Source organism: Anomaloglossus baeobatrachus, chromosome 4 (assembly GCF_048569485.1).
Source record: "Anomaloglossus baeobatrachus isolate aAnoBae1 chromosome 4, aAnoBae1.hap1, whole genome shotgun sequence".
Taxonomy (NCBI): Eukaryota; Metazoa; Chordata; class Amphibia; order Anura; family Aromobatidae; genus Anomaloglossus; species Anomaloglossus baeobatrachus.
Genome location: NC_134356.1, coordinates 382,343,979 through 382,371,375, shown reverse-complemented (window position 1 = coordinate 382,371,375; position 27,397 = coordinate 382,343,979). Strand labels below are relative to the sequence as shown.

The following is a 27,397-nucleotide window of genomic DNA, read 5'->3' as shown; positions in this document are numbered from 1 at the left end:
AACCTGGGCTAGCATATCCAAGAGGGTTTCCGCTTCTCCCTCCTCGGGCAGGTTGCACACGGGGAGCGCACATGCCTCCCGCTCCTGATGTGCCTTCATCATGTTCACATGGAAGGGCTTCCGCCTTCCACGGGCAGGGTCCAGGGTGACCAGGTACGTCACAGGGTTGAGCTGCTGGTACACGAGGTATGGGCCTTCCCAGGCTGCCTGAAGCTTGTCCTGTGGTACGGGGACCAGTACCCACACCTCTTGACCCACTTGGTAGGTCCTCTCACAAGCGTTCTGGTCGTACCAACGCTTCTGATCGGCCTGGGCTTGAGCCATATTGTCGTGTACCAGTTGCGTCAAGGCCTGCATTTTGTCCCGGAAGCGCATGACATACTCGATAACCGACACTCCAGGGGTGGCCAAATCCCCTTCCCAAGCCTCTTTCACCAGAGCCAGGGGGCCCCGCACACGTCGCCCGTACAGGAGCTCAAACGGTGAGAATCCTGTTGAGGCCTGTGGAACCTCCCGGTAAGCAAATAACAGGTGTGGGAGATACCGCTCCCAGTCACGCCCATGGGAGTCGACCAACATCTTAAGCATCTGCTTTAAGGTGCCATTGAACCGCTCGCACAGGCCATTAGTCTGTGGATGGTACGGGCTGGCCACCAGATGTCGCACCTGGACTTGCTTACAGAGGGCCTCCATCAGCTGGGACATGAATTGGGTCCCCCGGTCAGTGAGCATTTCCTGGGGAAAACCCACTCGGGAGAAAATCTCCAGCAATGCGGTGGCCACCTTGTCAGCCCGAATGGACGACAAGGCCACTGCTTCTGGGTACCGGGTGGCATAGTCCACTACCGTCAGTATGAAGCGTTTCCCGGAGCTGCTGGGGATGGCCAGCGGGCCGACCAGATCCACAGCCACCCTCCTGAAAGGCTCATCGATGATTGGCAGAGATACTAGTGGGGCTTTGGGGCGTGGCCCCGCCTTCCCCACTCTCTGACAGGTTTCACACGAACGGCAGTAGGCAGCCACATCGGCCCCCATTTTTGGCCAGTAGAAATGCTGGTTTAACCTGGCCTTGGTCTTAGCGATCCCTAGGTGTCCGGCCATCGGAATCTCATGTGCGATCCGCAACAACTCCGTCCGGAACGGATAGGGTACCACCAACTGTCGGTCCCTGGGCCACGCCTCCGGTGAACCCTGCTGGACCGTGGCCCGGTACAGCCGTCCTTGGTCCCAGACCACTCGCTCCGGGTCCGAGTCCGAGGGAGGCTGTGCCGCCTGCTCCTTAAGAGCTTTCAGGCTGTCGTCAGCTTCTAACGCTGCCTGAAACCCCTGACTAGATGTGGCCAGAATCGACGAGACTGTCACATCTTCAGTCAGTACCCCGGGACCTGTGTCCTGGCCTCCACCTGACTCGGCTGCCACTTGGTCAGAAGGGGAAGAGCTATCGGACCTCCGGGAGGCCCCTTGGCTTCCAGCACTCCCACTGCGGGTGACAGCGGCCACAGCCGCTGCGACCGTGGGTCGTGCCTGCTCCTCCTCCGTTCCTGACCAAGTCGCCGGTTCAGGCAGACCTACCTGGCTTCCTGACACCCCGGTTGTGGGGGAACCATGCACCGAGATCTTACCTGGGAGCACTTCCGCTCCTGGACCGGCCCCAATCTCACCTGCCTGTTCCCCTCCTGCAGCAACAGAACCCCGCTGTGAAATCTCTGGGGACCCCACATTTGCTGTGGTAGCCCCCACCCCACACACTGGTCCTCCCCCTGCAGCACCCTGCTCTCTGCTTATCCCTTCAGAGGGCAACAGATCCCAGCTCACAGGCTGATTACTTGTAGAGGCATTGTCACACCTTTCTCTGACCCCCTCCCCTCCTGTCACAGCTGCAGCTGCGTGTGTGTCTATGGTGTCTGTGCAAGCAGAAATATCAGAGTTCACTCCCCCCTCTCTCACATCATTCATAGATAACACATTAACATTGTCAGGAGTCATGTCCGTACTGGCTGAAGGTTCAGCCCTTGGGGGGGGCCCAAACTGGGAGGTTATCTGCCCCAAATCTGTCCCAAGTAGCACGTTTGCAGGGATCCGATCAGTTACCCCCACCTCCCTCACCCCTCGCCCTGCGCCCCAGTCCACATAAATGTCAGCAACAGGCAGCGCCGGGTCAATGCCTCCAATCCCGGAGACAGCGAGGGTTTTTCCAGGGATCAAGTCTTGGGGGGACACCATCTCAGGCCGCACCAGAGTCACCTCCGAGGTGCTGTCTCGCAGTCCCATGGTCACAGACCGGCCGACGGTGACAGGTTGGAAGCTGTCCAGGGACCTACCACCACCCCCACCCACACAATACACCTTGGGCGGCCCTTGGGACGGGGACGGAGCCGGGGCCTTGGGACGCTGAGGGCACATGGCCTTGAAGTGTCCAGGTAGGTTGCACTGGTGGCACCGTCTTGGTTCCGCCACGGGCCTGGAGAGGGGAGTTGAGGGGGACACCCCCTGCAGTCTAGGGGCAGGTGGGGCAGTCGCAGAATTCATCTTACCCCCTCTCCAGGTGCTGCTGGTGGCCGCTCTCCTGGCCTCAGGGGCCCGGTTGTTGGTGTAGTCATCGGCAAGGGCAGCTGTAGCCGTGGACCCCTTTGGCTTCTGGTCTCGGATGAACTGGCGGAGATCCTCAGGGCAGTTCCACAAGAGTTGCTCCGTGATGAACAAGTCCAGGATCTCCGGTCCGGTGGAAAGCTGCAGGCCTTGGGTCCAGTGGTCGGCAGCTCGGGCAAGTGCCCGCCGGTGGTCAGCCCAGGAGTCCTTTGGTCCCTTCTGTAGGCTCCGGAACTTCTTGCGGTAGGACTCTGGAGTGAGGTTGTACTGTTGGATCAGGGCCCGCTTGATGGTGTCGTAGCCCTGATCTGCCTCAGCAGGCAAGTCCCCAAGGACATCCAGGGCCTTACCCCTTAAACGGGGGGTCAGGTATTTGGCCCACTGGTCCTTGTCCAGATGGTGCTGCAAGCAAGTCCGTTCAAAAGCAGTCAAGAAAGAGTCCAAGTCTCCATCCTTCTCCAGCACTGGGAAGTCCTCAACACGGACCTTTGGAAGTTTGGTGTCTCGAAGGTCACATGTGGCTGATGAGGGCCGGAGCTGAGCTAGCTGCAGCTGGTAGTCACGGTCTGCCTGTCGCTCTCGCTCTTCACGCGCTGCCTGCCGCTCTCGCTCCGCAGCCTCACGCTCTACGTGCCGCTCCGCAGCCTCAGCGTCACGCGCTGCCTGCCGCTCTGCCCTGCGCTCTGCCAGGAGTTCCTTGTAGCCCTTCTGGTCTCCAGCCTGGAGAAGGGCCATAGCCATTTGAAGAAGGCTATCCGAGCCTCCCAGGCTCGGTGGAATGGCACGTGGTGATCTGCGGCACGCTGCAGAGCTAGGCGATTCACTGTCCCTTTCAGAGCGGAGGGCTGGCATCTGGCTCGTTGAGGAACCTTGGGTGAGCTCCTCCTCATCTTGTCCAGCAGTGCCAGGTTGCGCAATGTCCTCGGCAGAACGGTTTTCTGGCGTCGAGCTCCTGGAGGACTCGTGGGCAACCTCCTCATTGCTGTCCACAGCACCGTCCTCCCTCTCTTCGGCTCCTGCCTTAGCATTGGCCAGTTGCATAGCTCTGCTCCTGGTGCCATCAGCCATTCTTGCAGACTTTTGGTCACTGACACAGAACTGACACCTGATGCCTCCACACACCTTACAGTATCTGCACTCTGACACTCTAGTGTTGAGCTGGTCTGAAGACCCCAGCAGCCACAGCTGCTGCAGGCAGTCTTTAGTGTCTGGGAGTATGGGTCTCACACTCACACACACTATTATCTCGATCCCACCGCTATGCCACCAATATGTCACAAACCACCGGGGGGGTCACTCAGAAATCCCCCGCGCTGGCTACCAGTACGTCACAATCGGGGGGTAACAAGTGGGGGTCACCCCTCCTTTATACCTCCCGACCGACAGACAGAGCACGTGACGTGCTCTCTAGCGCCCCTCTTATAGTCAGGCCAATTATGGAATTGCCCGACAATAAGCAAGGAGGCCGCTATACTACTTATGCCGATTATTGAAGGGTCCCCGGTGAGAGTAAGGTATATATTCCCCCGACCTCCGCGGGCGGAATATATAAAATCTCCCCGAATCTCACTGGCCTCCCCACAATAATCCTTGGCACAATTCGCTGCCACCAACCGATTTACGGTAACTATTAGCCGAACACACAGACGTGGGATTCAAGATCGAGATAACAGAACAGCCCAAGATTAATTATATAATTTAATCAGCCTAAAGCACACTAGAAACTACAATATATACAATAGGGAATCTACAGAATATACATATGTCAGAGTACAGTTACAATCAAAGCATGGGTTACAAACAGGCATACACAGTTCCAGCAGTTACCTTGTTGCGTCTGGCCACAGGGGGGCGCTGTACCCAGGTTTCTAGGATCCTTCCCACAGATGTTTCCTACACGTGCCCCCAGCGAAAAGAACACTGGAAAATGGCCGAAGTAGGGTTATCAACCTGGCCAAATCCAGGTCCCCTCCTACCTTCGTGACCTCACAGGGAGCACTGCTCCACCCCTGGCTTGAGTTATGGACAATATCCCAACCTGGAATATGGGCCATAACTTTGCCTGGGAGCGTCGTAGGCGGACGCCAATGCTCTCATTGTGACAGTTATGAATTTAGCTACAGAACGAGGGGACTCATGACCTGTCTGCCAGTTCCCCATTGGCTGATATCACGCCTGGGGCATTTCCCAATGTCCTGCTCCCATAAAAAGGGTGTGCCGGCATCGTCCGCCTGCGGAGACACCATTTTTATGGTTGCCATATTTATCGGAAATATGGCTTGCGAGATATGAACCATTTTTTACTGGAGTCGTTCTGTCTAGCTAGTTCCATAGCCTTGCTAATGAGATACAACTCTTGTTACAGGGTGACGGCAGGGAGTCATCCTGTGTCCTTTGTTCCCACATCACCTAATTTCCATATCACAGGACATGGCCATGGAGGTGTAAGTGGAACACTGAGAACAAGAAGGGAGGGGGCACTGCCAGGGAGTGATGAGAGATTATGACTGGAGTCATAATTCATCTTCATATCCCGGGATTTGCCTCACAGAAAGTATTAGAAGTGCTCTATTGGCCTCTTATTACCATCTTTAAGGATGTCTGTGTTACCACTAAACTCTAAACAGAAGTATTACGAAACTAAGCTTAATTGTCTCTTCTCTACCTGCTTGTTGTCACTAGAAAAATTCAGGATCGTTGTCGATCAATGAAACTGTGCAGCGTGAGCAGGCCCACAGCAGAAGAAAAGATATTATAATGTGTAAGGGTAGAGCAGAGAGGAGGAGAAGAGAGACAGCTTCTGTTCTTCCATGCCCTCACTGAGCACCCCTGGTCATCACTGTACTGCTATGGGCATGCTCTCCAGTGGTATTGATTGGCACCAATCCCGAACTAGTCTGGTGACAGAAGGCAGAGAGAGAAGAGACAAGCTTTGTTTTAACATAATTAACCCCTTCACGTCATGTCCATTCTCCATGTTTTCGCTTTAGTTTTTTCCTCCCCTATTATAACAGAAATAACTTTCATATTTGTCTGTCACTATAGCCATATGAGGTCTTGTTTTTTTTCAGGACAAGTTGTACTTTTGAATAACACCATTAATTTTCTATATGGTGTACTGGAAAACAGGAAAAAATTCCAAGTGCGATGACCAATTGCAAAAAAATGTGGTTTTTTTTTGTTTTGTTTTTTAAATATAACATGCTACTAGGTAGTACAATTCTCCATAGTAGTACACGTACATACATACTCAATTTTTATAGTTTTTTTTATTATCTAACAGATTAAAAAAAAATGAAAATTTGTAAAAAAAAAAAAATTCACTTTTGTCACCATTTTCCGAGACCCATAACATTCTCATTTTTCGGGATATGGAGCTGCTTGATGGCTTATTTTATACACCCTGACATGATGTTTTACTTATGCCATATTGGGGTAGATATGATCATTTGAAAAAGCGTAATTCTGGTAGTTTTGAATTTTTTTTCATTGCAATGTTTACTGATCGGATTAATGTAGTTTATATTTTGATATATCGGACATTTCTGAACACAGAAATATGTGTGTTTTGTTATAATTGTTATATTTCCCATAGGGCAAATGGAGGTTGATGTGAACTTTTGCGTTTTTTGTTTTTTTTTTAAATTATTTTGTATTTACTAATTCTCTTAGGGAACTTGAAACTGCGATTGTCTGATCGCTTCTGCTATACAAAGTAGTGCATCAACAGTTCTTTGTATAGCTGAAATCATGATCTTTGAAGAATTCCGGCTTGCAGCTGGCATTCAGAGGAGAATCATCATGAGAGACATAGGGTTTATCAGTTGACCCCCTAGCTGTCACGACAAACCATTGGTGTCACGATAATGTCATGGGCATGCTTATGGGAGTGGGAAATGACACGTTCCCCGCCGATGCATGTTAAATGTCACTGTCAGAGGTTGTATGCGGGAACCCGGAGCTGTTAGAGGCACATGTTGGCTGATCAAATTAGCTGCCATGTTCAGGAAAAAATGCAGGCTCAGAATGTGAGCCCACATCAAAGACATGGACATGACATATGATGTAAATATAGTCATAGGTTGGGAAGGGGTTAAGCTAGTTTGCATCTAGAGCCCAAATTCATCATTTGTGATTTACTGAAGTCACTTTTTTTGTTTTGTGATATTTGCTGCCACTTTTTAAACCTAATTCTTCAAAATAACACAAAACGGTCATGAATTTAGCACAACAAGAAACATGCTCTTTATTTTTGTGTTTAATCAGTTTTTGGAACTTTTTAGCACCAAAAGTTGCAAAACCTTTGTTTACTAATGTGTCAATTTGAAAAGTCTCAAAAACTTACTAAAGAAAGGGTCTGGAGTGAGATGCACTGAAAAAATGCAACATTTGCTAAACGTCGCATTTCTTGATTCTATGGAAAATATCTGGATAAGCGAAGTTGTCAAGGAAAGATAAAAAAAGACTTGTAAATAAAAAACAACTTAAAAAGTGATGCAAACTGGATAGAGAAAAAAGCGTGAAGTGGAGAAAAAACAATGATTAATCAAAGCTTTAGTGTTTAAGACTAATACAGGCAAAAATAAACAGGGTATTGGGAGGCTGATAAAGTGCTTCTATCACCTTCTAGAAGTAAATCCTGAGGACAGGCTTCTCTCAAACCTATATATGTCAGAATTCTGACTCAATTTATGACAAAAAACTGTTGCACATTCCTTGCCTCAAGTTTAGAAAGTTTTTGAGTCTCATTAATTAGTCTTGAAAAAGAAGAGAGTTGCTGTGCTTTACTAGTCCTTTATTGTTGGGATTCTTTCAAGAAGTTTTATCCCTCACTTGGTAAGCACAGTGGATCCAGGTGCCCCACTAAAAGTTGGCCCGGGGAAGTGTTCTAGGACAATACTGTGTCCCCTTTATTTTTACTATGCATAATACCATACATTTTGTAGCAGCTATTCATTGTAATGCAGCTCTATGCAATCCAGATCTATTGAAGTAAATGGGACTGAGTTATGATTTCAGACTCACCACAACAAAAGCTAGGTCTGGTAAATAATGTCCAAACTCCCCAAAACCTTCTGCCACTGATCTGATATTGATGGTCCATTTTTAGAATATCGCATAGATATCAAAGTCCTTCATGCAACTTTTAATTGAAGTTACTTAAACTAATGATGCCATTCCATTTTCATTGACATCTCAAGTAAAATATCTTTAATATAATTAGATTGAAGCATTTTTTTAGTAAAACTTGACCAGTTCCAGAAAGCAAGCTTTGCATTTGTGGTGTGTAGCCAACAAACAGTTTCTGCCATCTAGAGGTTTAGATTTCTACACAGAAGTGAAAATCTTCAAATGTTTCAGTCACTAACATCATTAATGAAGTTAATTTCCCAATTGGTTCTGAGGGTTAAACCATAAAATATTAATCATTGCTATTTCTGTCTCCATTTCTATAGGCTCTCAGCCTCTCTGTTGTAAGTGGTAAAAGTCTCAAATTATTTAATGGTACACTTAGCAATACATAGTGCACTATAAGGAATTGCACAATCCATTCACCTCAACTCACTTAAGATAATTGGCAAATTGATTTCACGATATAGCAGACTAGTTGATAATAATGTTCTTCTTTTTAACAGTGGTAAAATGAACCAAAATGGACAAGACCAGACTGGATTGGGCTTGACTGAAACAGAAGGTAATACCTACAGTGAAATATCCAATGACATTCCTATCTTTACTACATTACCAGCATTATATGCTGTTATTTTTTTAGCACTTTAAATTGGTAATCTCAATTTAGTGTATTTTATACAATATATTTTAAAAAGTATCCTACTTGACTTTGCTGCTTAACAAGGTTCTGAGTGTAGTTTTTAGGAAATTCCACTAATGATGTAGGTAGTATAAGCTATCATGATTCTGCTCAGCGGTGCTCTGCTTTCCTGCAGAGCCTATGCTGGGCTTCATATTTTTCCCTGGTTCCCGCTCCAGTCCTGTATGGTGTGGGAGGGGTCTGTTCTTTGGAGCCTTGTTCCGGGTGATTGCTCCACTTTATTTGGGAGCTGTTACACCCAGAACGTCATCAGTGATAGTTCTTGTTTTGCAGTGCACGTCTCTGGTTCCCGTAAGCATCTGACCTGATCTTGTTCTGCTATTTTGTTCCACTGTTTCCCTCCAGTCTCCTTACCTACTGTCTTAATTCCCTGATTCCCTGACCTTGGCTCGTCCACTGGCTCTGGCTCTGCTCTCTCTTGTACTTACAGGACCCCTCTATTTACCAACCCTGGCTTGTTCCATTACTTAGGCTCTGCTCGCTCCCTTGTACTTATGTGACCTCTCTGTTTACCAACCCCGGCGCATGGCTCATCCCATGACTCCAGCTCTTCTCGCTCCTTTTGTCATTTACGTTATCTCCTGGCTTTTGACCCCTAGCTTGTTTGACTGCGCCTCACTAGGTGTGTTTAGCGACACCTGGTGTACAAACCCAGCAGGTCCACTCCACTAGTGTGCCTGGCGACACCTAGTAATTCAGTGTCTTATTAGATCCGGGTTTTCCTCATCACATAAGCTGTGATTTATACTTCTACTTCTACAGTTATTCTCTAATCTGATCATACTTAATGAGCACATTGTCCTCATACTTTTGTATATTAGATGATATATCCTTACTTATAAGGAATCATTTGTAAAATGGGAACTGGGATGTATTGTAGATAAATGTATGGTTATATTCACGCATACAGTAGCAATCAAAATGGCGTAGCCTGAAACTGGTTATGCAGCAGGTCAGAACAGCCAAAGGGTGCTCGACTAAGTACAAAGAACACTTGCTATGAAGGGGTTGAATTGCTGTGAGAATGCGGTTGTTGTCAAATATCAAGTGATGAAGTTGGAGAAACCAATTGTTATATTAGTTGTGTTGAGCTATTTAACTTGTTCTTGTTTCATTGGTTCATTGCAAACAGAAGAAAGTTTGTCAATTTTGCTAATAACTAGAGATAAGCGGACCCAAACAGTAAAGTTCAGTATTCGTATTGAACACAGACTTTACAAAAAACGTAGTGCTCGAGTTCAGAGTTCAGGTGCTTTATGTATATAAACTACTAGAGCGAGCATTGCTGTGCTCGGGAACACTCGGTGCTCGGCCCAGTGCGGCCACTTGCAGTGTTTGAATTACCGCATTGGGGGTAAAATCAGTGTTATTGGATGTAGAGCGTTCAAAAAAATGACAAAACCCTGCCTTCCCTCCTCTGGAAGTGTACTGTTTATGGCTGTCAGTATGTGGGGAGAGAGCCGAAATGCAATCAGTGACTTCCAATGGGGTTCTGGTCAAGTCCGGGTCCTGAACAGAATTTTATTTAAAGTCTAACTGAACCTGCCGAACCCAAACTTCAATGGGACCACTCATCTCTACTAATAGCCTAATTTTTAATGGGGATTGAAATTTTTTTATTGCATCAGTAGTTATAGTATTCATCTGTATATACCCTAAATAGACCATCACTGAAAAGTCTGAATTGGATAAGGATTAACCCCTTTATGACCAAGGATGTACCGGTACGTCCTTAATCATATAGCAGTAATTACTGCCTGCTGCTGCGGTGAGCCGGCAGTGATCCCTGCACATGTCTGCTGATTTGCTTAGTGGAAATGTGGGGCTAACAAGCACGGATGGATCCGCGATCCACCCCCACCTGCTTGCCACTTAGATCGTGCTGTCAAAATGTGACAGCGCGATTTAAATGGCAACAGCAGGCATCGTGCTGTTCCCCACCTCCATCAGCAGCCCTGTGACACAATCACGGGGAGCCAATGGTTTCCATGGTAGCGATGGGTCATGGGATGACTCCTGTCGCTATCATGATGTATTTCCTGTGCAAGTCGACAGAATGCCGGCTCACACTGGAACGCTGCACTTCTGCTGATAAGAGCTGTACAGCTCTGATCAACAGAAATGAACAAGCGAATAGACTGCTGATCCATAAAGTTCCCTAGGGTAACTAGTAAAAGAAATAAAAAATGTAAAAAAAAGTTTTTAAAAATGTAAAAGAAAAAAAACCCCTAAAAGTTCAAATCTTTCCCTATTTGCCCCATTGAAAATAAACAGTTAATAAAATACACATTTGGTATTGACACATTCAGAAATGCTTGATCTATCAAAATATAAAATCAATTTATTTGATTGGTACACGGCGTAGTGAGCAAAAAATTCCAAACCCAAAATTACATTTTTTGTTCGCCGCAAAAGTTTTTTAAAATGCAATAACAGGCAATGAAAACATAGCAACTGCACAAAAATGGTATTAAAATGCCAGCTCAAGATGCAAATAAAAAGCTATCACAGAGCCCCAGATCACAAAAAAAGAGAATGCTATGAGACTCAGAAAATTGCGCAAAAAAGTGCCATTCTTTTTTTGGACAAACTTCTAATTTGTTTTAACCCCTTAAATAAAAGTAAATGTATACGTTTGGTATTTATGAACTCGTACCGATGAGAGGCAGCACACTGAGACATAAGTTTTACTGTATAATGAACAGGGTGAATAAAATATCCCCAAAACAATCGTGCAATTGCACTATTTTTGCAAGTTCACCGCACTTGGAATTTTTTTGCCATTTTCCATTACCCTATATTGTAAAACTAATGATTTCATTCAAAAGTACAACATATCCCACCAAAAATAAGCCCTCATATAGCAATATTGATGTAAAAATAAAAAAGTTACGGCTCTAGGAATAGGGAAACAAAAAAACTAAATTCGCCTAGGGATAAAGGGGTTAAGGTGTCATGTGAAAGCTTCATGAACACAATTATAATGTAACTCCATATATCCTCTTTATGACGCAGTAATATCGCACCCATAGTACACCGTGGCCATCTATTGTACTTAACTATGCATCCAGTTTGATTACTGAGGCATATAGAGGAATTTTTTTCATGCGTATGCCATTTAAGAGGTATTCTACTATAAGCAGTGCTAAATAATGCAATTTACACATGTTTTTAACACAGGAATTCTAAGCAGTAATTTAGGCAATTGTTATAATTCTACAGACAGACAAAACTACCATGATAATTTGATGTTTATGCAAAGATATAGCATATCTTAAGAGGAGTATGTCACCTAACAAAAGTTTTCGCATGCCTTGTCAAAATGACTGTTATTGTGAACTGTTAAGCAAGTTGAGCATGAAATGATCTCTAAAAAGCATAAAGTTAAAGATGACACATTTTCTTTGAATTTCAGACAAATAAAATTGCTTAATTTTGTACATTTTAAAAATAACAAAAGGGAAAATGATCCAATGCAAAACAATGGTCACTCTTGGAGACTTGTGTGCTCAGATAACTTTGACCAAAGTTTCATACCTTAATATGCCTGATAACTTTATGGTTTGTTCACTATCATCATTAGGAAAGACAAGGTGATGCAAATTTCACAGGTTTATTAAAACCCAGACTCCTCTAACTTTGTGCCAAAAAACACCAGCCATGGGTTCTTCTAAGCAGCTGCCTAGCACTCTGAAAATGAAAATTGTGAAGGCCTACAAAGCAGGAGAAGGCTATAAGAAGATAGCAAAGCATTTTCAAGTTACCTCTTCCTAAGTTTAAGATGTAATTAAGAAATAGCAGTTAACAGGAACTGTGAAGGTAAAGATAAGGTCTAGAAAGCCAAGCAACATTTCTGTGAGAGCTTCTTGTAGGATTTTTAGATAAGCAAATAAGAACCCCTGCCTTACTGCAAAAGGCCTTTAGGAAAATTCAGCAGACTCTGGAGCTGTGGTACATTGTTCTACTGTTCACAGACACCTGTACAAATATGGCCTTCTTGGAAGAGTCATCAGAAGAGAACCTCTCCTGCATCCTCCCCATAAAATTCAGTGTCATAAGTATTCAAAAGAACATCTAAACAAGCCTGATGCTTTTTGGAAACAACCCATGTGGACTGATGAGGTTAAAAAGTTTTTTCCCACAATTACTAAAGGTATGTGTTGAGAAAAAAGGGCACTGAACTTCAGGAAAAGAACATTTCACCAACCATTAAGCATGCTGGTGGATCTATCTTTGGGGTTGTGTTGCAACCAATGAAACAGGGAACATTTTACGAGTAGAGGGAAAAATGGATTCAATGAAATTTCAACAAATTCTTGATGCAAACATAACACCATCTGTAAAAAAAAAGCTGAAGTTGAAAAGAGGATGGCTTCTTCAAATAGATAATGATCCTAAACACATGTCAAAATCCACAATAGACTACCTCAAATGGCGCAAGCTGAAGATTTTAGAATGGCACTTTCAGTCCCGTGATCTGAATATCATTGAAAATCTGTGGCTAGACCTCAAAAGAGGCAAGATGCAAGACAACCCAGGAATCTCACAGAACTGGAAGACTTTTCCAAGGAAGAATGGAAAAAAATCCCTCACACAAGAATTGAAAGACTCTTGGCTGATTGCAAAAAGCGTTTATAAGCTGTCATGCTTGCCAAAGGGGGTGGTACTAGGTACTAACCATGCAGGGTGCCCAAACTTTGGCATCTGCCTTTTTTCCTTTTTTGTTAATTTTAAAATGTAACAGTTGAAAATATTTTTTTTGTCTAAAGTACAAATGAAATGTTTTATCTTTTATGTTATGCCTTTAAGAGAGCATTACATCTTCAACTTGCTTAACTGTTCACAATAACAGAAATTTTGACCAGGGGTGCATGCCGCTGTAAATTACTAAATATGTAAAACAAAAAAAAAACATTGGAAATCTCTGATTAAAGTCATGTACAATGATATGATGGTTCCAGTAAAAGATAATGTCTCCCAGAAACCTTGTTATAAACTATAATCATATTTTAGGAGGAGATGCAGAAACCTATTTTAGTAACAGAAGCAATAGCTAAAAGAGATTACAGTATTTCATAATGTTCAATAAACATTCTGTGTGACATGTGATTAATTATTGATTGAACAATAGCTAGGCCCCTTCACACGTCCATGTTTCCAGTACATGTGGTGTCCAGTTTCTCACAGACTGGAGACACATTCTCACCCATACGCTTTAAAATCTTTGATTTTTACACTTCCGTGTTTTCACATGGATCATGTGTCGTGTGAACTACACGTCTGTCTGTCTGATCTACACAGGGCTATGTCAGGTTTTTAGCATCTGCACGGCCAAGGGCCAATAGAAGTCTGTGGGTCCATGAAAAACATGTATAGCACACAGATGACATCTGTGTAACATACATTTGCTGTCCGTGTGACACGGACCAGAATTAAATGCATTCAGGATTTTTATGTGTTAAAGTGAACCCGTTAGGTGCAATATACAGCCAGACACACGAGCTGGGTGCATATTTCTAATCTCTGCCTAACTGTACCTGTATCTAGTAGCATACCTAAAGATCTATATATATAATTGCCTTACTCTGTCTGTCTGTCTTGCTCCAAAATGATGTCATTAAAGTGACAACCGTCGCATTGTCCACTCGGCTCGGGCCGGCCACGCCCCCGCACACATTGCCAGCTCGCCTTGGCCCAGCCACGCCCCCGCACGCTTTTGCCGCTTGCCTCGGCCCAGCCACGCCCCCCGCATGCATTGGCCGCCCGGCCACGCCCCCCACATGCATTGACCACTTGGCCACGCCCCCCACACGCATTGACCGCTTGGCCATGCCCCCTGCACACATTGGGCACCTATACACCTTCCCCCAGGACTACTCCACTTATTATACTTCTCTCCCCCCAGGACTACTCCTCCTATTAGACACCTCCCCCCAGGCCTACTCCTCCTATTAGACACCTTGCCCCCCAGGACTACTCCACCTATTAGACACCTCCCCCCAGGACTACTCCACCTATTAGACATCTCCCTCCAGGACTACTCCACCTATTAGACACCTCCCCCAGAACTACTCCACCTATTAGACACCTCCTCCCAGGACTACTTCTCCTATTATACTCCTCTCCCCCCAGGACTACTCCTCCTATTAGACACCTCCCCCCAGGACTACTCCACCTATTAGACACCTTCCCCCAGGGCTACTCCTCCTATTATACTTCTCTCCACCCAGGACTACTCCTCCTATTAGACTCCTCCCCCCAGGACTACTCCTACTAATAGACTCCTCTCCCCCAGGACTACTCCTCCTATTATCCTCCTCTCCCCCCAGGACTACTCCTATCATACTCCTCTCCCCCAGGACTACTCCTATTATCCTCCTCTCTCTCCAGGACTACTCCTCCTATTATACTCCTCTCTCCCCAGGATTACTCCTCCTATTAGACTCCTCTTCCCCCAGAACTACTCCTTCTATTAGACACCTTCCCCCAGGACTACTCCACCTATTAGACACCTTCCCACAGGGCTACTCCTCCTGTTATACTTCTCTCCCCCAGGACTACTCCTCCTATTATACTCCTCACCTCCAGGACTACTCCTCCTATTATACTCCTCTCCCCCCAGGACTACTCCTATTATACTTCTCTCTCCCCAGGAATACTTGTTAGGGCCAGGTGGATGGGCAGACCCAGGAGGTGGATCCACTGGGCCAAACTCCTCACTGAAGGCAAGGGGTCCGGTAGCTGGAGCACTACAGGTAGCAGGACAGTCCGTTCCAAAGAGTGGAGTGTAGAAGTCCCTGGGACCACGGAGTCACCGAAGGTGGTCCGGATGGTGGAGCTCAGGTTCGGAGGCCGAGATGTTGTCAGGCAGAGTCCGGAACCGATGGAGCGAGAAGACGTGTCACCACAGGGATCAGAGATGGAATGGACTGACGGGATGGCGGACAGTCACCTATCGGGGTACGGGAATCGTCAGGACCGGATGGCGTGGCAGGAGCGGCTCTAGGAGAGAGATAGGTAAGTATACCAGCAGACACAAGGAGACCTGACTCCTAGCTTAGCAAAACACGAAGAACAGGCCCCGTCCACTTGGAAAGGATCCCCCTATATACCCAATACCTGATCCTTCAATATCCTGTTGGAGGACACTGGCCCTTTAAGAAAGGGTCAATGACTGCGCGCGCGCCCTAATGCGCATAGGCGAGGCCCGGGTGCCAGAAGCCAGGGCAGGGAGCGGCGAACAGGAGGCAGGAGAGCCGGGCTGGAGCAAAGCTGCCGACGGATGCCGGGAGCGGGGACCGGGACGCCTGGGGATCACAGGTGATGGGGCCTGGAGGCTGTGGAGCGGGGGACGCCGGACAGAGGAGCCGGGGAGCGAGCCAGGTAAGCCGGGGAGTGTGGCAGGGGAGCCGGGGAGCGTGACAGGGGACCCGGTGAGCGTGACAATACTCCTCCTATTATACTCCTCTCCCCCCAGGACTACTCCTCCTATTATACTCCTCTCTCCCCAGGACTAATCCTCCTATTATACTCCTCACCCCCCAGGACTACTTCTCCTATTATACTCCTCTCCCCCCAGGACTACTCCTCCTATTATACTCCTCTCCCCACAGGACTCCTCCTCTCTCCCCAGGACTACTCCTCCTATTATCCTCCTCTCTCCCCAGGACTCCTCCTCCTATTATACTCCTCTCTCCCCAGGACTACTCCTCCTATTATACTCCTCCCTCCCCAGGACTACTCCTCCTATTATACTCCTCTCTCTCCAGGAAAACTCCTCCTATTATACTCCTCTCCCCCCAGGACTACTCCTCCTATTATACTCCTCTCTCCCCAGGACTACTCCTCCCTTTATACTCCTCTCTCCCCAGGAATACTCCTCCTATTATACTCCTCTCCCCCCAGGACTACTCCTACTATCATACTCCTCTCTCCCCAGGACTACTCCTCCTATTATACTCCTCTCTCCCCAGGACTACTCCTCCAACACACACACGCTGCACAAAACATACCTCTCCCTAAACACACCCACACACCCACACAAACCGCGCAACACACACAGCACCACACACACACAATGCTGCAGACACACAGCACTCCACAAAAAACGCAACACACACAACGCAACACAGAAACAACACCGCTCTCACACACCCCCACACCCAGACAACACCCAGAACAAAAATCATACATTAACTACACAATAAATTCTAGAATACCAGATGCATTAGAATCGGGCCACCTTCTAGTATCTTTATAACAAGCATTTCTAAAGATGCTTTATAATATGTTAATGAGGCCAGGGACTAGTTACAAGGGCATTCGTTCCCTCAGCTAGTCGGCCCCCTTAGCATTTTAGCACGCCCACAGGGATGTGTTAACATGCTAATGAATGTGTAGCATCAGAGGCATGGTTGGGCTCACCTCTGCTGCCACCGCTGGTTTTTGACTCAATGCGCACGATTAGAACATCCCACACTTTCAGTCATGCGCACGACACCAGTTTGAAGCCTGGACGCGTACACCTTGCTTCACAGAAAACATGACTGAAAGTCTGGGACGTCCAAACATGCACACTGAGCTGAAATCCAGCATCGTGGGTGGTGGCAACAGAGAGCGGTGAGATCGACCATTCCTCTGACTCTGCGCATTCATTAGCATGTTAGCACGCCCACATGCTAAGTGGGCCGACTAGCCAAGGGAAGTAACGCCCTTGCGACTAGTTGCTGGCCTCATTAGCATTTGATAAAAGATCTTTAGAAATACTATTTCTAAAGTTCCCTTTATCTATGCTACTAGATATAGATACAGGGATAGTTAGGCAGGTGTTAGCAATATGCACCCAGAACTAATCTTGTTTCTGGGTGCATATTGCACCTGACAGGTTCCCTCTAAGGATGTGCAAAGATAATAGATGGCAAAAATAAAGCAAACAGCTGAGAGCTGATATAACCAGACTAGGAAGGTCAATGGTTATTGGCACTTTGCCTCGGCTCTTCCCGATTGCTCTGGTGCAGTGGCAATTGGGGTAATGGTTTATGGGGTTGATGTTAGCTATGTAGTGTCAGCTGGCATCAAACCCTCGTTTTAGTAAAGGAGAGGTGTCTATTAGCGATGGGCAGACCCAGATTTTAAAAGTCTGGATCCGCGCAGTTTTAAAAGTATCCAAGTGACAGGCCCAGTCCAAGAGTTCTCATGGAACTCTTAGTAGTGATTCTGAGCCGAGAAATAAAAAAAAATAGAGGAAAAATAAAGAAAATAAGAATAAAGCAAGCACATTTTACTTATCGAGTCTCCAACGTGGCTGTAACTGCTTCCGGGGCCACTCATTTTACTTTCCTCATCCATATGCACTGCTTTCCCTGCCCACTGGCAGTCCTTGTGTCTGTGATTGGTTGCAGTCAGACATGCCCCCACCCTGTGTCACAGCATGTCTGACTGCTTGAAATCACAGACCCTGTCTGTGTGTCCCTATCGTGGAGTAAAAATAAATTAAAAAAATTGGCATTGGGTACCCCCATATTCTGATACCCAGAACAAATAAAGCATACAGCTACAGGCTGCAGCTCACAGCCGTGTGCTTATCTTGGCTGTGTATCGAAATAAGAGGAACCCCATGAGGTTTTTTTTAAATTCTGTAAATAAATCATTAAAAAAATGGTATGCGGTCCCCCTGAATTTTGATACCAGCCAAGATAAAGACAACAGCAAGGTGCTGGTATTCTAAGGCTGGGGTGGCCCATGTTTATTGCCCCCCCCAGCCTAAAAATAGCCTGCAGCCTCCAAGAATTGTCACATGCATTAGATGCGACAATTCTAGCACTTTACCTGTCTCATCCCGATTGCCCTGGTGCGGTGGCAATCGGGGTAATATCAGGGGTTAATGACAGCTCACAGCTGCCACTAAGCTCTAGGTTAGTAATGGGAGGTGTCTATGAGACCCCATTACTAATCTGTAAGTGCAAAGAAATAAAAATAAACACTGAAAAAAATCCTTTATTTGAAATAAAATACTAAAAAAGCCACCCTTTTTTTACCCCTTTATTAACCCCAAACACTTTATTACTTTTTTACCATTGGTGGGTTGTTCAATTATGTGGCCCTGTGATTGACCCTTGTATACTGCACATCCTGGTATACATACTTTACTAGTTTTTTTCATCTACATGGATGTTATTAGTTAGTGGGACTTTTTCTTCCCTACTATTTGTACTCCTTTATTGCGATCTTAAAACATTATTTTTTGGGGGGAGTCTCTCTCCCTCATGTGGAACTTTTTTCTCCACCCTGCCTCAGTATCTGGTTATCTGTTTTATATTAATTGTTTCATTGCCACTTGTATTATTGTTGTGCACTTTTGTACAAATAAAAGCAACTTTTTCATAATTGTGGTTTTAACTCATTATGTACCAGCATGGTAGAACCCCTTTCTTTCGATTGTCCTCATCGTGATTTGGGGTACATGCGATTTATTGCTACAATGAGGTCCAGCTTACTTGGTTTTTGTTTTTTCATATATATGGTTTCCTTCAAGTAATCTGGCATCCTCTTAGGCTGAGTTCACATAGCCAGTAATCATCCGTCAGAACGGATCCAGTAGCAATCCGTTGGCAAACACAACTTTTTTGTATGATTTGAAAAAATTGATTTTTGCATGATCTGTTTTGTTTTTTTAACATGGGAGTCTATGGAAAATGGATCCAATAACTGATTCCTATTTAACCATCCACTGTTCTTTCATTTGTAAAGGATCTGCTTTTTTTCTTACTCTGCTATTTATCTTCCATTTGAAACTGACAATCAGTTAACTGTTTTCCATAGACTCCAATGTTTAAAAATTGCATACTAAAAAATCATTTTTTTTCAAAATGGACAATAAAGTTGTGTTTGCACATTTTTTTGCCAACGGATTGCTGCTGGATCCGTTCTAACAGATGACTACTGAACATGTGAAAGCAGCCTTACACTCCAAAATCATACTGATAATTTAATTTGCACCCTAACAAATCAATGTGCATTTGGTTGAGTCATATTGAAAGCCACCGGATGGGGATGAAATTGGGAGAAGCCAATATCTGTACTGCTTGGATTATATTTGTAATAGATAAGCAGTATAAAGAACTAAATAGTTAATACAAGAAAACTATTTTCACAGAAATATTCTGGATAGCCGAAGCGTAATGAATTGCTGTTAAGTGAAAACCTGTCTACGAGGAACATAAACAGTCATCTTCATTTAGTCACTTTTATTGGGTTTTCCCATTAGCACAAATGTTTTTAATAATCTATTTTTTTAAAAGTAAATCCACTTGTAAAGTACTTAAATAAAAAATACTTTCAGGAGATACAGAAATAACTTTAGCCCAAGGGAAATTTCAAGAAGTGCATTCCAAACCAAGAACCGTCTTGATTCTAGTCTGTGCAGTGGTGTGGATAATCTATAGAAACACTCTGCTAAGAGCAGACAAGTATAGCGAAATAGCAGTGATTGACTTTGATTAAGAAATGCTGCATGGTTTTGCTGGACAAGCCACATTTAAAAGGAGCCTATAAGCCCACCATCAGTGGGCTCTTATATACATCATTCTAACATGCTTTATATAAGAGCCCAGGCCGCTGTGTAGAACGTAAAAATCACTTTATAATACTCACCTAAACTACCAATGCGGTGGAGTTGGGTCATATGGAGGTCTCCGTTCTCTGGTGTCGGTGTCTCCTCTTTCGGCCATCTTCGTCCTCCTTCTAAAGCCTGTGTGCATGATGCATCATACACACTTGCCGGTATTGAGATCCCGCCCAGGCGCACTACAATACTTTGATCTGCTCTGCTCAGGGCATATCAAAGTGCGTCTGTGCCTTTTCTCAATGCCGGTGAGTATGGGTGACGTGGGACGCGTCATGCACCCCAGCTTCCAAACAAGGACGACAAAGATGGCCGGAAAAGGAGGCGCCGGCACCGGAGAATGGAGACACCCATATGACCCAACTCCACTGCAGCGACTATTTAGGTAAGTATTATAAAGTGATTTTTACGTTCTACACAGCGGCCTGGGCTCTTATATACAGCATGTTAGAATGCTGTATATAAGAGCCCACTGGTGGTGGCCGCAGCTTATAGGCCCCAAATCTGCTGACAGGTTCCCTTTAAAGTTATTCAGGTTAAACAGGGCTATTGACTATAATGGTGCAGATGTAGTCACCATGTGATCTGTCGTGCTCCTTTATTAGGCATATATGCCCACTGCATGCAGATATCCAGACACAGTTTACCACGTCAGGGTGTCCGCCTCCAGTAAGCTTATACTCCCGAAAATGGTGCACGACAGAGCACATGGTGACTCCGTCTGCACTATTATAGTCAATGGCCCTGTCAGCACATACATGCAAAACCCGGATTGCGGGGGGTTCGGACAAAAGCCCCAACAGGACCACTGAACAGAGATCGGAACACAGTGTGAAGTAAGCTTAATGTTATCAATTTTTTTAGATCTAGGGCTGTGTGAGGGCTTGGTTTTTGTGCCCTGAGCTGAAATTTTTAGTGTTACCATTCTGGGGTAGATATAATGTTTTGATTGCCTCTTATTGGATTTTATTACAATGTTGCTGTGACCAAAAAAATTGAACTCTGGCATTTTGATTTTTTTTCTCATTCCGAGGTTTATCAATCAATTTAATTTATTTTATAATTTCATAGATTGGACATTTGTGAATGCACTGATATAAAATATGTATATTTACTTTTTGTACATTTGTGAGGGTTTTTAAGTTTTAAAAATATTTTTCTAACTTTTTTTAACTTGTCACTGTATTTAATAGTTCCCTTAGGTACAGCGATGTGCATCAGCACTGCTCTGTATAGAAGAAATTCACGATCACCTATACAGTGGGTACGGAAAGTATTCAGACCACTTTAAATTTTTCACTCTATGTTTCATTGCAGCCATTTGGTAACTTTAAAAAAGTTCAATTTTTTCTCATTAATGTACACTCTGCACCCCATCCTGACAGAATAAAAAGAAATGTAGAGTTTTTTGCAAATGTATTAAACAAGAAAAACTGAAATAACACATAGTCATACGTATTCAGACCCTTTGCTCAGCATTGAGTAGAAGCACTCTTTTGAGCTAGGACAGCCATGAGTCTTCTTGGGAATGATGCAACAAGTTTTTCACATGTGAATTTAAGGATCTTCTGTCATTCTTCCTTGCAGATCCTCTCCAGTTCCGTCAGGTGGGATGGTAAACGTTGGTGGACAGCCATTTTCAAGTCTCTCCAGAGATGTTTAATTGGGTTTAGGTCAGGGCTCTAGTTTGACCAGTCAAGAATGGTCACAGAGTTGTTCTGAAGCCACTCCTTTGTTATTTTAGCTGTGTGCTTAGGGTCATTGTTTTGTTGGAAGGTGAACCTTTGGCTAAGTCTAAAATCAAGAGCACTCTGGAAGAAGTTTTCTTCTAGAATATCTCTGTACTTGGTCGCATTCATCTTTCCTTCAATTGCAACCAGTCGTCCTGTCCCCGCAGTTGAAAAACACCCCCATAGCATGATGCTGCCACCACCATGTTTTACTGTTGGGATTGTATATGGCAGGTGATGAGCAGTGCCTGGTTTTCTCCACACATACTAATTAGAATGATCACCATAAAGTTCTATCTTCGTCTCATCAGATCAGAGAATCTTATTTCTCATAGTCTGGGAGTCCTTCATGTGTTTTTTGGCAAACTCTGTGTAGGCTTTCATATGCCTTGCCCTGAGGAGAGGCTTCCATCGGGCCACTCTGCCATAAAGGCCAGACTGCAGTGATAGTTGACTTTGTGCAACTTTCTTCCATATCCATACTGCATTTCTGGAGCTCAGCCACGGTGATCTTGGGGCTCTTCTTTACCTCTCTCACCAAGGCTCTTCTCCCATGATATCTCCGTTTGGCTGGACAGTCAGGTCTAGGAAGAGTTCTGGTGATCCCAAACTTCTTCCATTTAAGGATTATGGAGGCCACTGTGCTCTTAGGAACCTTGATTACCGCTGATATTCTTTTGTGACCTTGGCCAGATCTGTGCCTTGCCACAATTCTGTCTCTGAGCTATTTAGGCAGTTCCTTTGACCTCATGCTACTCATTTGGTCTGACATGCACTGTGAGCTGTGACGTCTTCTATAAACAGCTGTTTGCCTTTCCAAATTAATTCCTATCAGTTTAATTAAACACAGCTGGACTCCAATGAAGGAGTAGAACCATCTCAAGGAGGATCACAAAAAAATGGACGGCATGTGACTTAAATATGATTTTCTGAGCAAAGGGTCTGAATACTTATGACCATGTGATATTTCAGTTTTTCTTGTTTAATACATTTGCAAAAATTTCTACATTTCTGGGGTTTTTTCTGTCAAGATGGGGTGCAGAGTTTAAATTAATGAGAAAAAAAAGTGAACATTTTTGGTTTTGCCAAATGGCTGCAATGAAATAAAAAGTGAAAAATTTAAAGGGGTCTGAATACTTTCCATACCCACTGTAAATGCCGGCTTGCAGCAGGCGTTTACAGGTGGATTGTGATGATAGGCATGGGTATTATCAGCAGACTGTCATGACAACCCATCGTTGCTTCGCTCCCGTCACTCCTGACTTCCTGTCTGGGTGTGTTAAATGCTGCTGTGAGTGATTGACTGTGGAATTTAACTAGTAAACAGCTAAGGGTGGATATCCAATCCACCCATGGCTGTTAGAGGCACTTGATGGCTGATTAAATTACCTGTCAGTGTGTGAGCCCATATCAAAGGCAGAGACAAAGCGTATGATGTAAATATAGTTAAACGGTCATGAAGTGGTTAATGGTTAAGAGATCCTTGCCTTTCTTGAAGAAATTAATTTTGCTGTTGGGCACTTCACTTTTAGCTCTTCTACTTCTCTCTATTACCTTGTGTCACGTGGGTGGGTGTGAACTTACTGTGCCACAGAGCAAGGCTTACCCTGGAGAGAGCCTCTGATGGTGAGGTTACGCTACTGCTGAAAGGTAGCCACCAGGTACCACTCCAAGGGATCTCTTCGTACAGGCAGGCCCATATGGACTCAGGTGAAGTTAGGGATAGATGGTTCACACTGGAGGCCTGGAACATACTGGACAGCTGGTACAGACTGGACAACTAATACAGACTGCACGACTGGATGGCTGGAACAAACTGGCAGCTAGGCTGGTACTGTCAGGTGGGTTGGTACTGGCAGGCTGGTATTTGTATATTTGTATGCAGGTATTCCAGATGGGTACACAGGTACAGGTTAGCAGCCACAGAGTCTGACAACTAGCAAACAAGAATCTAACTGAATGACCACGTTGCTCGGGCATCTCCCATAAAGGTGGATGCCTTAAATAGTTATTAAATCTCAGCTGTAGGCTGATAGGTACTTCCAGATTATGGCACGCTGGACCTTTAAGAGGAAAAGGAGGCAGTGACGTGGACCACAGAGTGGCCAGGAAGAATAGCTTGCCGGCGTCCCCTCTTACATTCCTTCTTTCCCAAACCCAAAAGGAATCTCTTCAGGAGAAAAGGACATTAACATTCTTCTTTGGCTCAGATGACCTCTACTCAGGATCAAAACCCTTCCAATCCACTAGAAAAATGGTTTTACCTCTCAACTTCTTCATGGCTAGGATGTTTTTTAACTCAAAGTCGTTATCCAAGCTAACTGGTAAGAGCGAGATGTCAAAATCCTTGAAGAAGCGTCTCAAGATGAATTGCTAGAGGAGAGACATGTAGATGAGAGACATGTGAAAGGAATAGGGAATACGTAAAGAGACCAGAAACTTAAGCTTGTAGGATATGTCATTAATCTGGAGGATCTCGAAGGGACCAATAAAACAAGGACCCAACTTGTAGGAGGGCATCTTGAGATAGCCATACCTTGTCTCCAGGCCAGAACAAGGGTGGATCCAGGAGTCTCTTATCCACATGCTTTTTCATCCGTTCAGATGACTTCTCCAGAGTGGCCTTGGTATCCGCGCAGATATTAGAGAAACTCCTGGTGAGATCATCAACCACCGGGATGCCAGAGGTGGTAGCCATAGGGAAAGGAATATTGAGCTGCTATCCATAAAGATGTAGAAAGCAGAATTTGCTGAGGACTCACATGATTGTTGTAGAAGAACTCCACCCAAGGTAGAAGTTTGACCCAATCGCTGTGGTGTGCATTTGTGAATCTTATTGACCCGATCCACTTTACCTTTGGACTTTGAATGATAGGCTGAAAAGAAGTCCAGCAACTTGAAGGTGACCCTCCAGAATCTGGACTTGAACTATGTATTACAGACAATATGGAGGGGTGAACTATGGAGGCGGAAGATATGTTGAATGAATTACTCCACAAGCATGGGGGCAGAGGGAAGACCGGGCAAAGAAGTGAAAGGGAGACCTGCATTGCATGCACGGACTCTGGGAACAGGAGGCAGTGACAGGAACTGCAGACTGTTCAGGAAGCTGAGCCGCCGATGTCTCCGCTGGGCGGAGGACATGGCACATTGCAGGGGCGCCAGCGTTACACCCAACCTGAATGATGTCTCTAAGGCCGGTTTCAGACGTCCGTGTTTAATCAGGTACCAGTCACATGCATGGCTATGGTCACACGTGTGTCATACGTATGTCATACGCGTGTCACACGTGTGGCACACATGTGACATCCATGTTTGCATACGTGTGACTTGTACTGGAGAAAACACGTGTCTGTGAAATAAAAAGATTTTCCATATTTATCTGTTATCTTCGGCCTTGCTGCCTCCCACTCCTGACTGCCGTTCATTATATTCATTGATTATTCACCGCACTCAGGACCTTGTAGCCAGAGCCTCGTGGGGACAGCGCTGGATACAGCACCGCCGAGGACAGCACTGCGGGGACAGGTGAGTTTTCTGCAAGCACAGTGACATCCAGGAGGTCATTGTAGTTCCCAATGAACTCTGATGACATCCTGATGACCCCCGCGACACCTGTGCCACAGCTTCAGGGGTTCATCAGAGTTCATTGGGAACCGTGATGAGTTCCCTTTGCTGTCCCCGCTTCCAGGTTCTCACTACACACACACACACACATACACACACACTCTGCTGTATACTTACCTAGCGATGCGGTCCCCGGCACTGAACTCCCCAGCGCTGCTCCTGCTTCCAGCTCCACAGGGCACTGAATATTCAGTAAGTATAATGAGCGGCGATAAGGAGTGGAAGGCAGCAGAGCCGGAGACAGCATCGCTGGAGAGAGGTAAATATAGAAATCTTTTTATTAAAAAGACCCGTGCTTTCTCCGTTACGTGTCAAACTGATGTCACACAGATGACATCAGTGTGCGATCCGTGTGATACCCGTGCTGCCGGAGAAAAAACAGACATGCCTGCGTGTGTGCATGCGGGGACATGAGAGGTTACACGGTCCGTGTGAAAACATAGACGTGTGATTAAAAGCAAATGATAATATAGGTACGTGTGGCATCCGTTTTAGAAAACGGATGTCACATATACCTGAAACATGGATGTCTGAAACCAGCCTAACTTTTTGGCCACCCATGTTTCAGTCACCTTTTAGTCAGTGACAGGAGGCAGACAACAGAAGGAAGGCCATAGAATGGTAACTGCAGGGCCCATCCTACTGTTCTGGGAATGCATTCAGTTTTAACTATGGATTTCTCTAATCTAGCAAAATAGTAATCTAGTAAAATCAGTATTAAAGCACCTTTCAATTCATGGCTTTAGTTTGGGGTATGAAATCTTAATGACAGGTTCTCTTTAAAGGGAACCTGTCACCAGTTTTCTACCCTATACACTGCGGCCACCACCAGTGGCTCTTATATACAACATTCTAACATGCTGTATATAAGAGCCCAGACCGTTGTGTAGAAAATAAAAAAACACTTTATAATACTTACCTAAACCAGTCACTGCTGTGGTTGTGGCATAGATGGGAGTCTTCGTCCTCCGGTGCCGGCGTCGCCTCTTTCAGCCATCTTCGTCCTCCTTCTGAAGCCGCGGTGCATGATGCATCTACATCATACACACTCGCCGGTCCCGCGCATGCGCACTTCAATGCTATGATCTGCCCTGCTCAGGACAGAACAAAGTGCGCCTGCTCAAGACCTGAATGCTGGCGAGTGTGCATGACGTTGGACGCGTCATGCACCGCGGCTTCAGAAGGACGACAGAGGCGGCGACAAAGATGGCCGAAAGAGGCGGCGCCGGCACCGGAGGACGAAGATGCCCAACTGAGCCACATCCACCGCAGTGACAAGTTTAGGTGAGTATTATAAAGTGTTTTTTATGTTGTACACAGTGGCCTGGGCTCTTATATACAGCATGTTAGAATGCTGTATATAAGAGCCAAATGGTGGTTGCCGCAGCTTAGAGGGCAAAAATCTGGTGACAGGTTCCCTTTAAAGAGAGCTATTGTCACGGCCGGGCGGTCGGGCAGACCCAGGAGGTGGATCCACTGGACCGAACTCTCTGAGATGGTGGGAGGGAGTCCGGCAGCTGAAGCACTGATGGGCAGTAGAACAGTCCGTGCAAGTGAAGGCAGCGGAGGAGTCCCAGGGACCACGGAGTCACAGAAGGTGGTCTTGGTGACGTAGCTCAGGTTCGGAGGCCGAGGTGATATCAGGCGGGGTCCGGAACCTCTGGAGCAAGATGACGGGTCACCGCAGGGATCCGGGATGGTACGGACTGTCAGATGGCAGACGGACAGCGTGCGGGGATCAGGACACGGCAGACTGGATGGCGAAGCAGGCACGGCTCTACAAAGAGAGATAGGTGAGTACGAGCACAGTAACACCAGGAGACCTGACTCCTAGCTCAGGGAACACGAAGATCAGGCCCCGCCCCCTTGGACAATGACCCCTTATATACCCTGTACCTGTGCAACCTCATTTCCTGTTAATGGACGCTGGCCCTTTAAGAAAGGGTCAGTGACCGCGCGCGCGCGCCTAATGCGCATGCGCGCCGCCCGGGTGCC

The 27,397-nt window shown here is 45.6% G+C and overlaps 1 protein-coding gene across 5 annotated transcripts in view; it reads left to right on the top strand.

Annotated features, from left to right (window-relative positions):
- PCLO (piccolo presynaptic cytomatrix protein) overlaps window positions 1-27,397 on the top strand; it is a 540,339-nt gene that overhangs the window by 453,413 nt on the left and 59,529 nt on the right. For all 5 annotated transcript variants that reach the window (XM_075345226.1, XM_075345222.1, XM_075345224.1 and 2 more), the window contains one exon: window positions 8,226-8,284. In XM_075345226.1, the coding sequence (XP_075201341.1) occupies window positions 8,226-8,284 (59 nt within the window). The remainder of the gene's footprint in view (window positions 1-8,225; window positions 8,285-27,397) is intronic.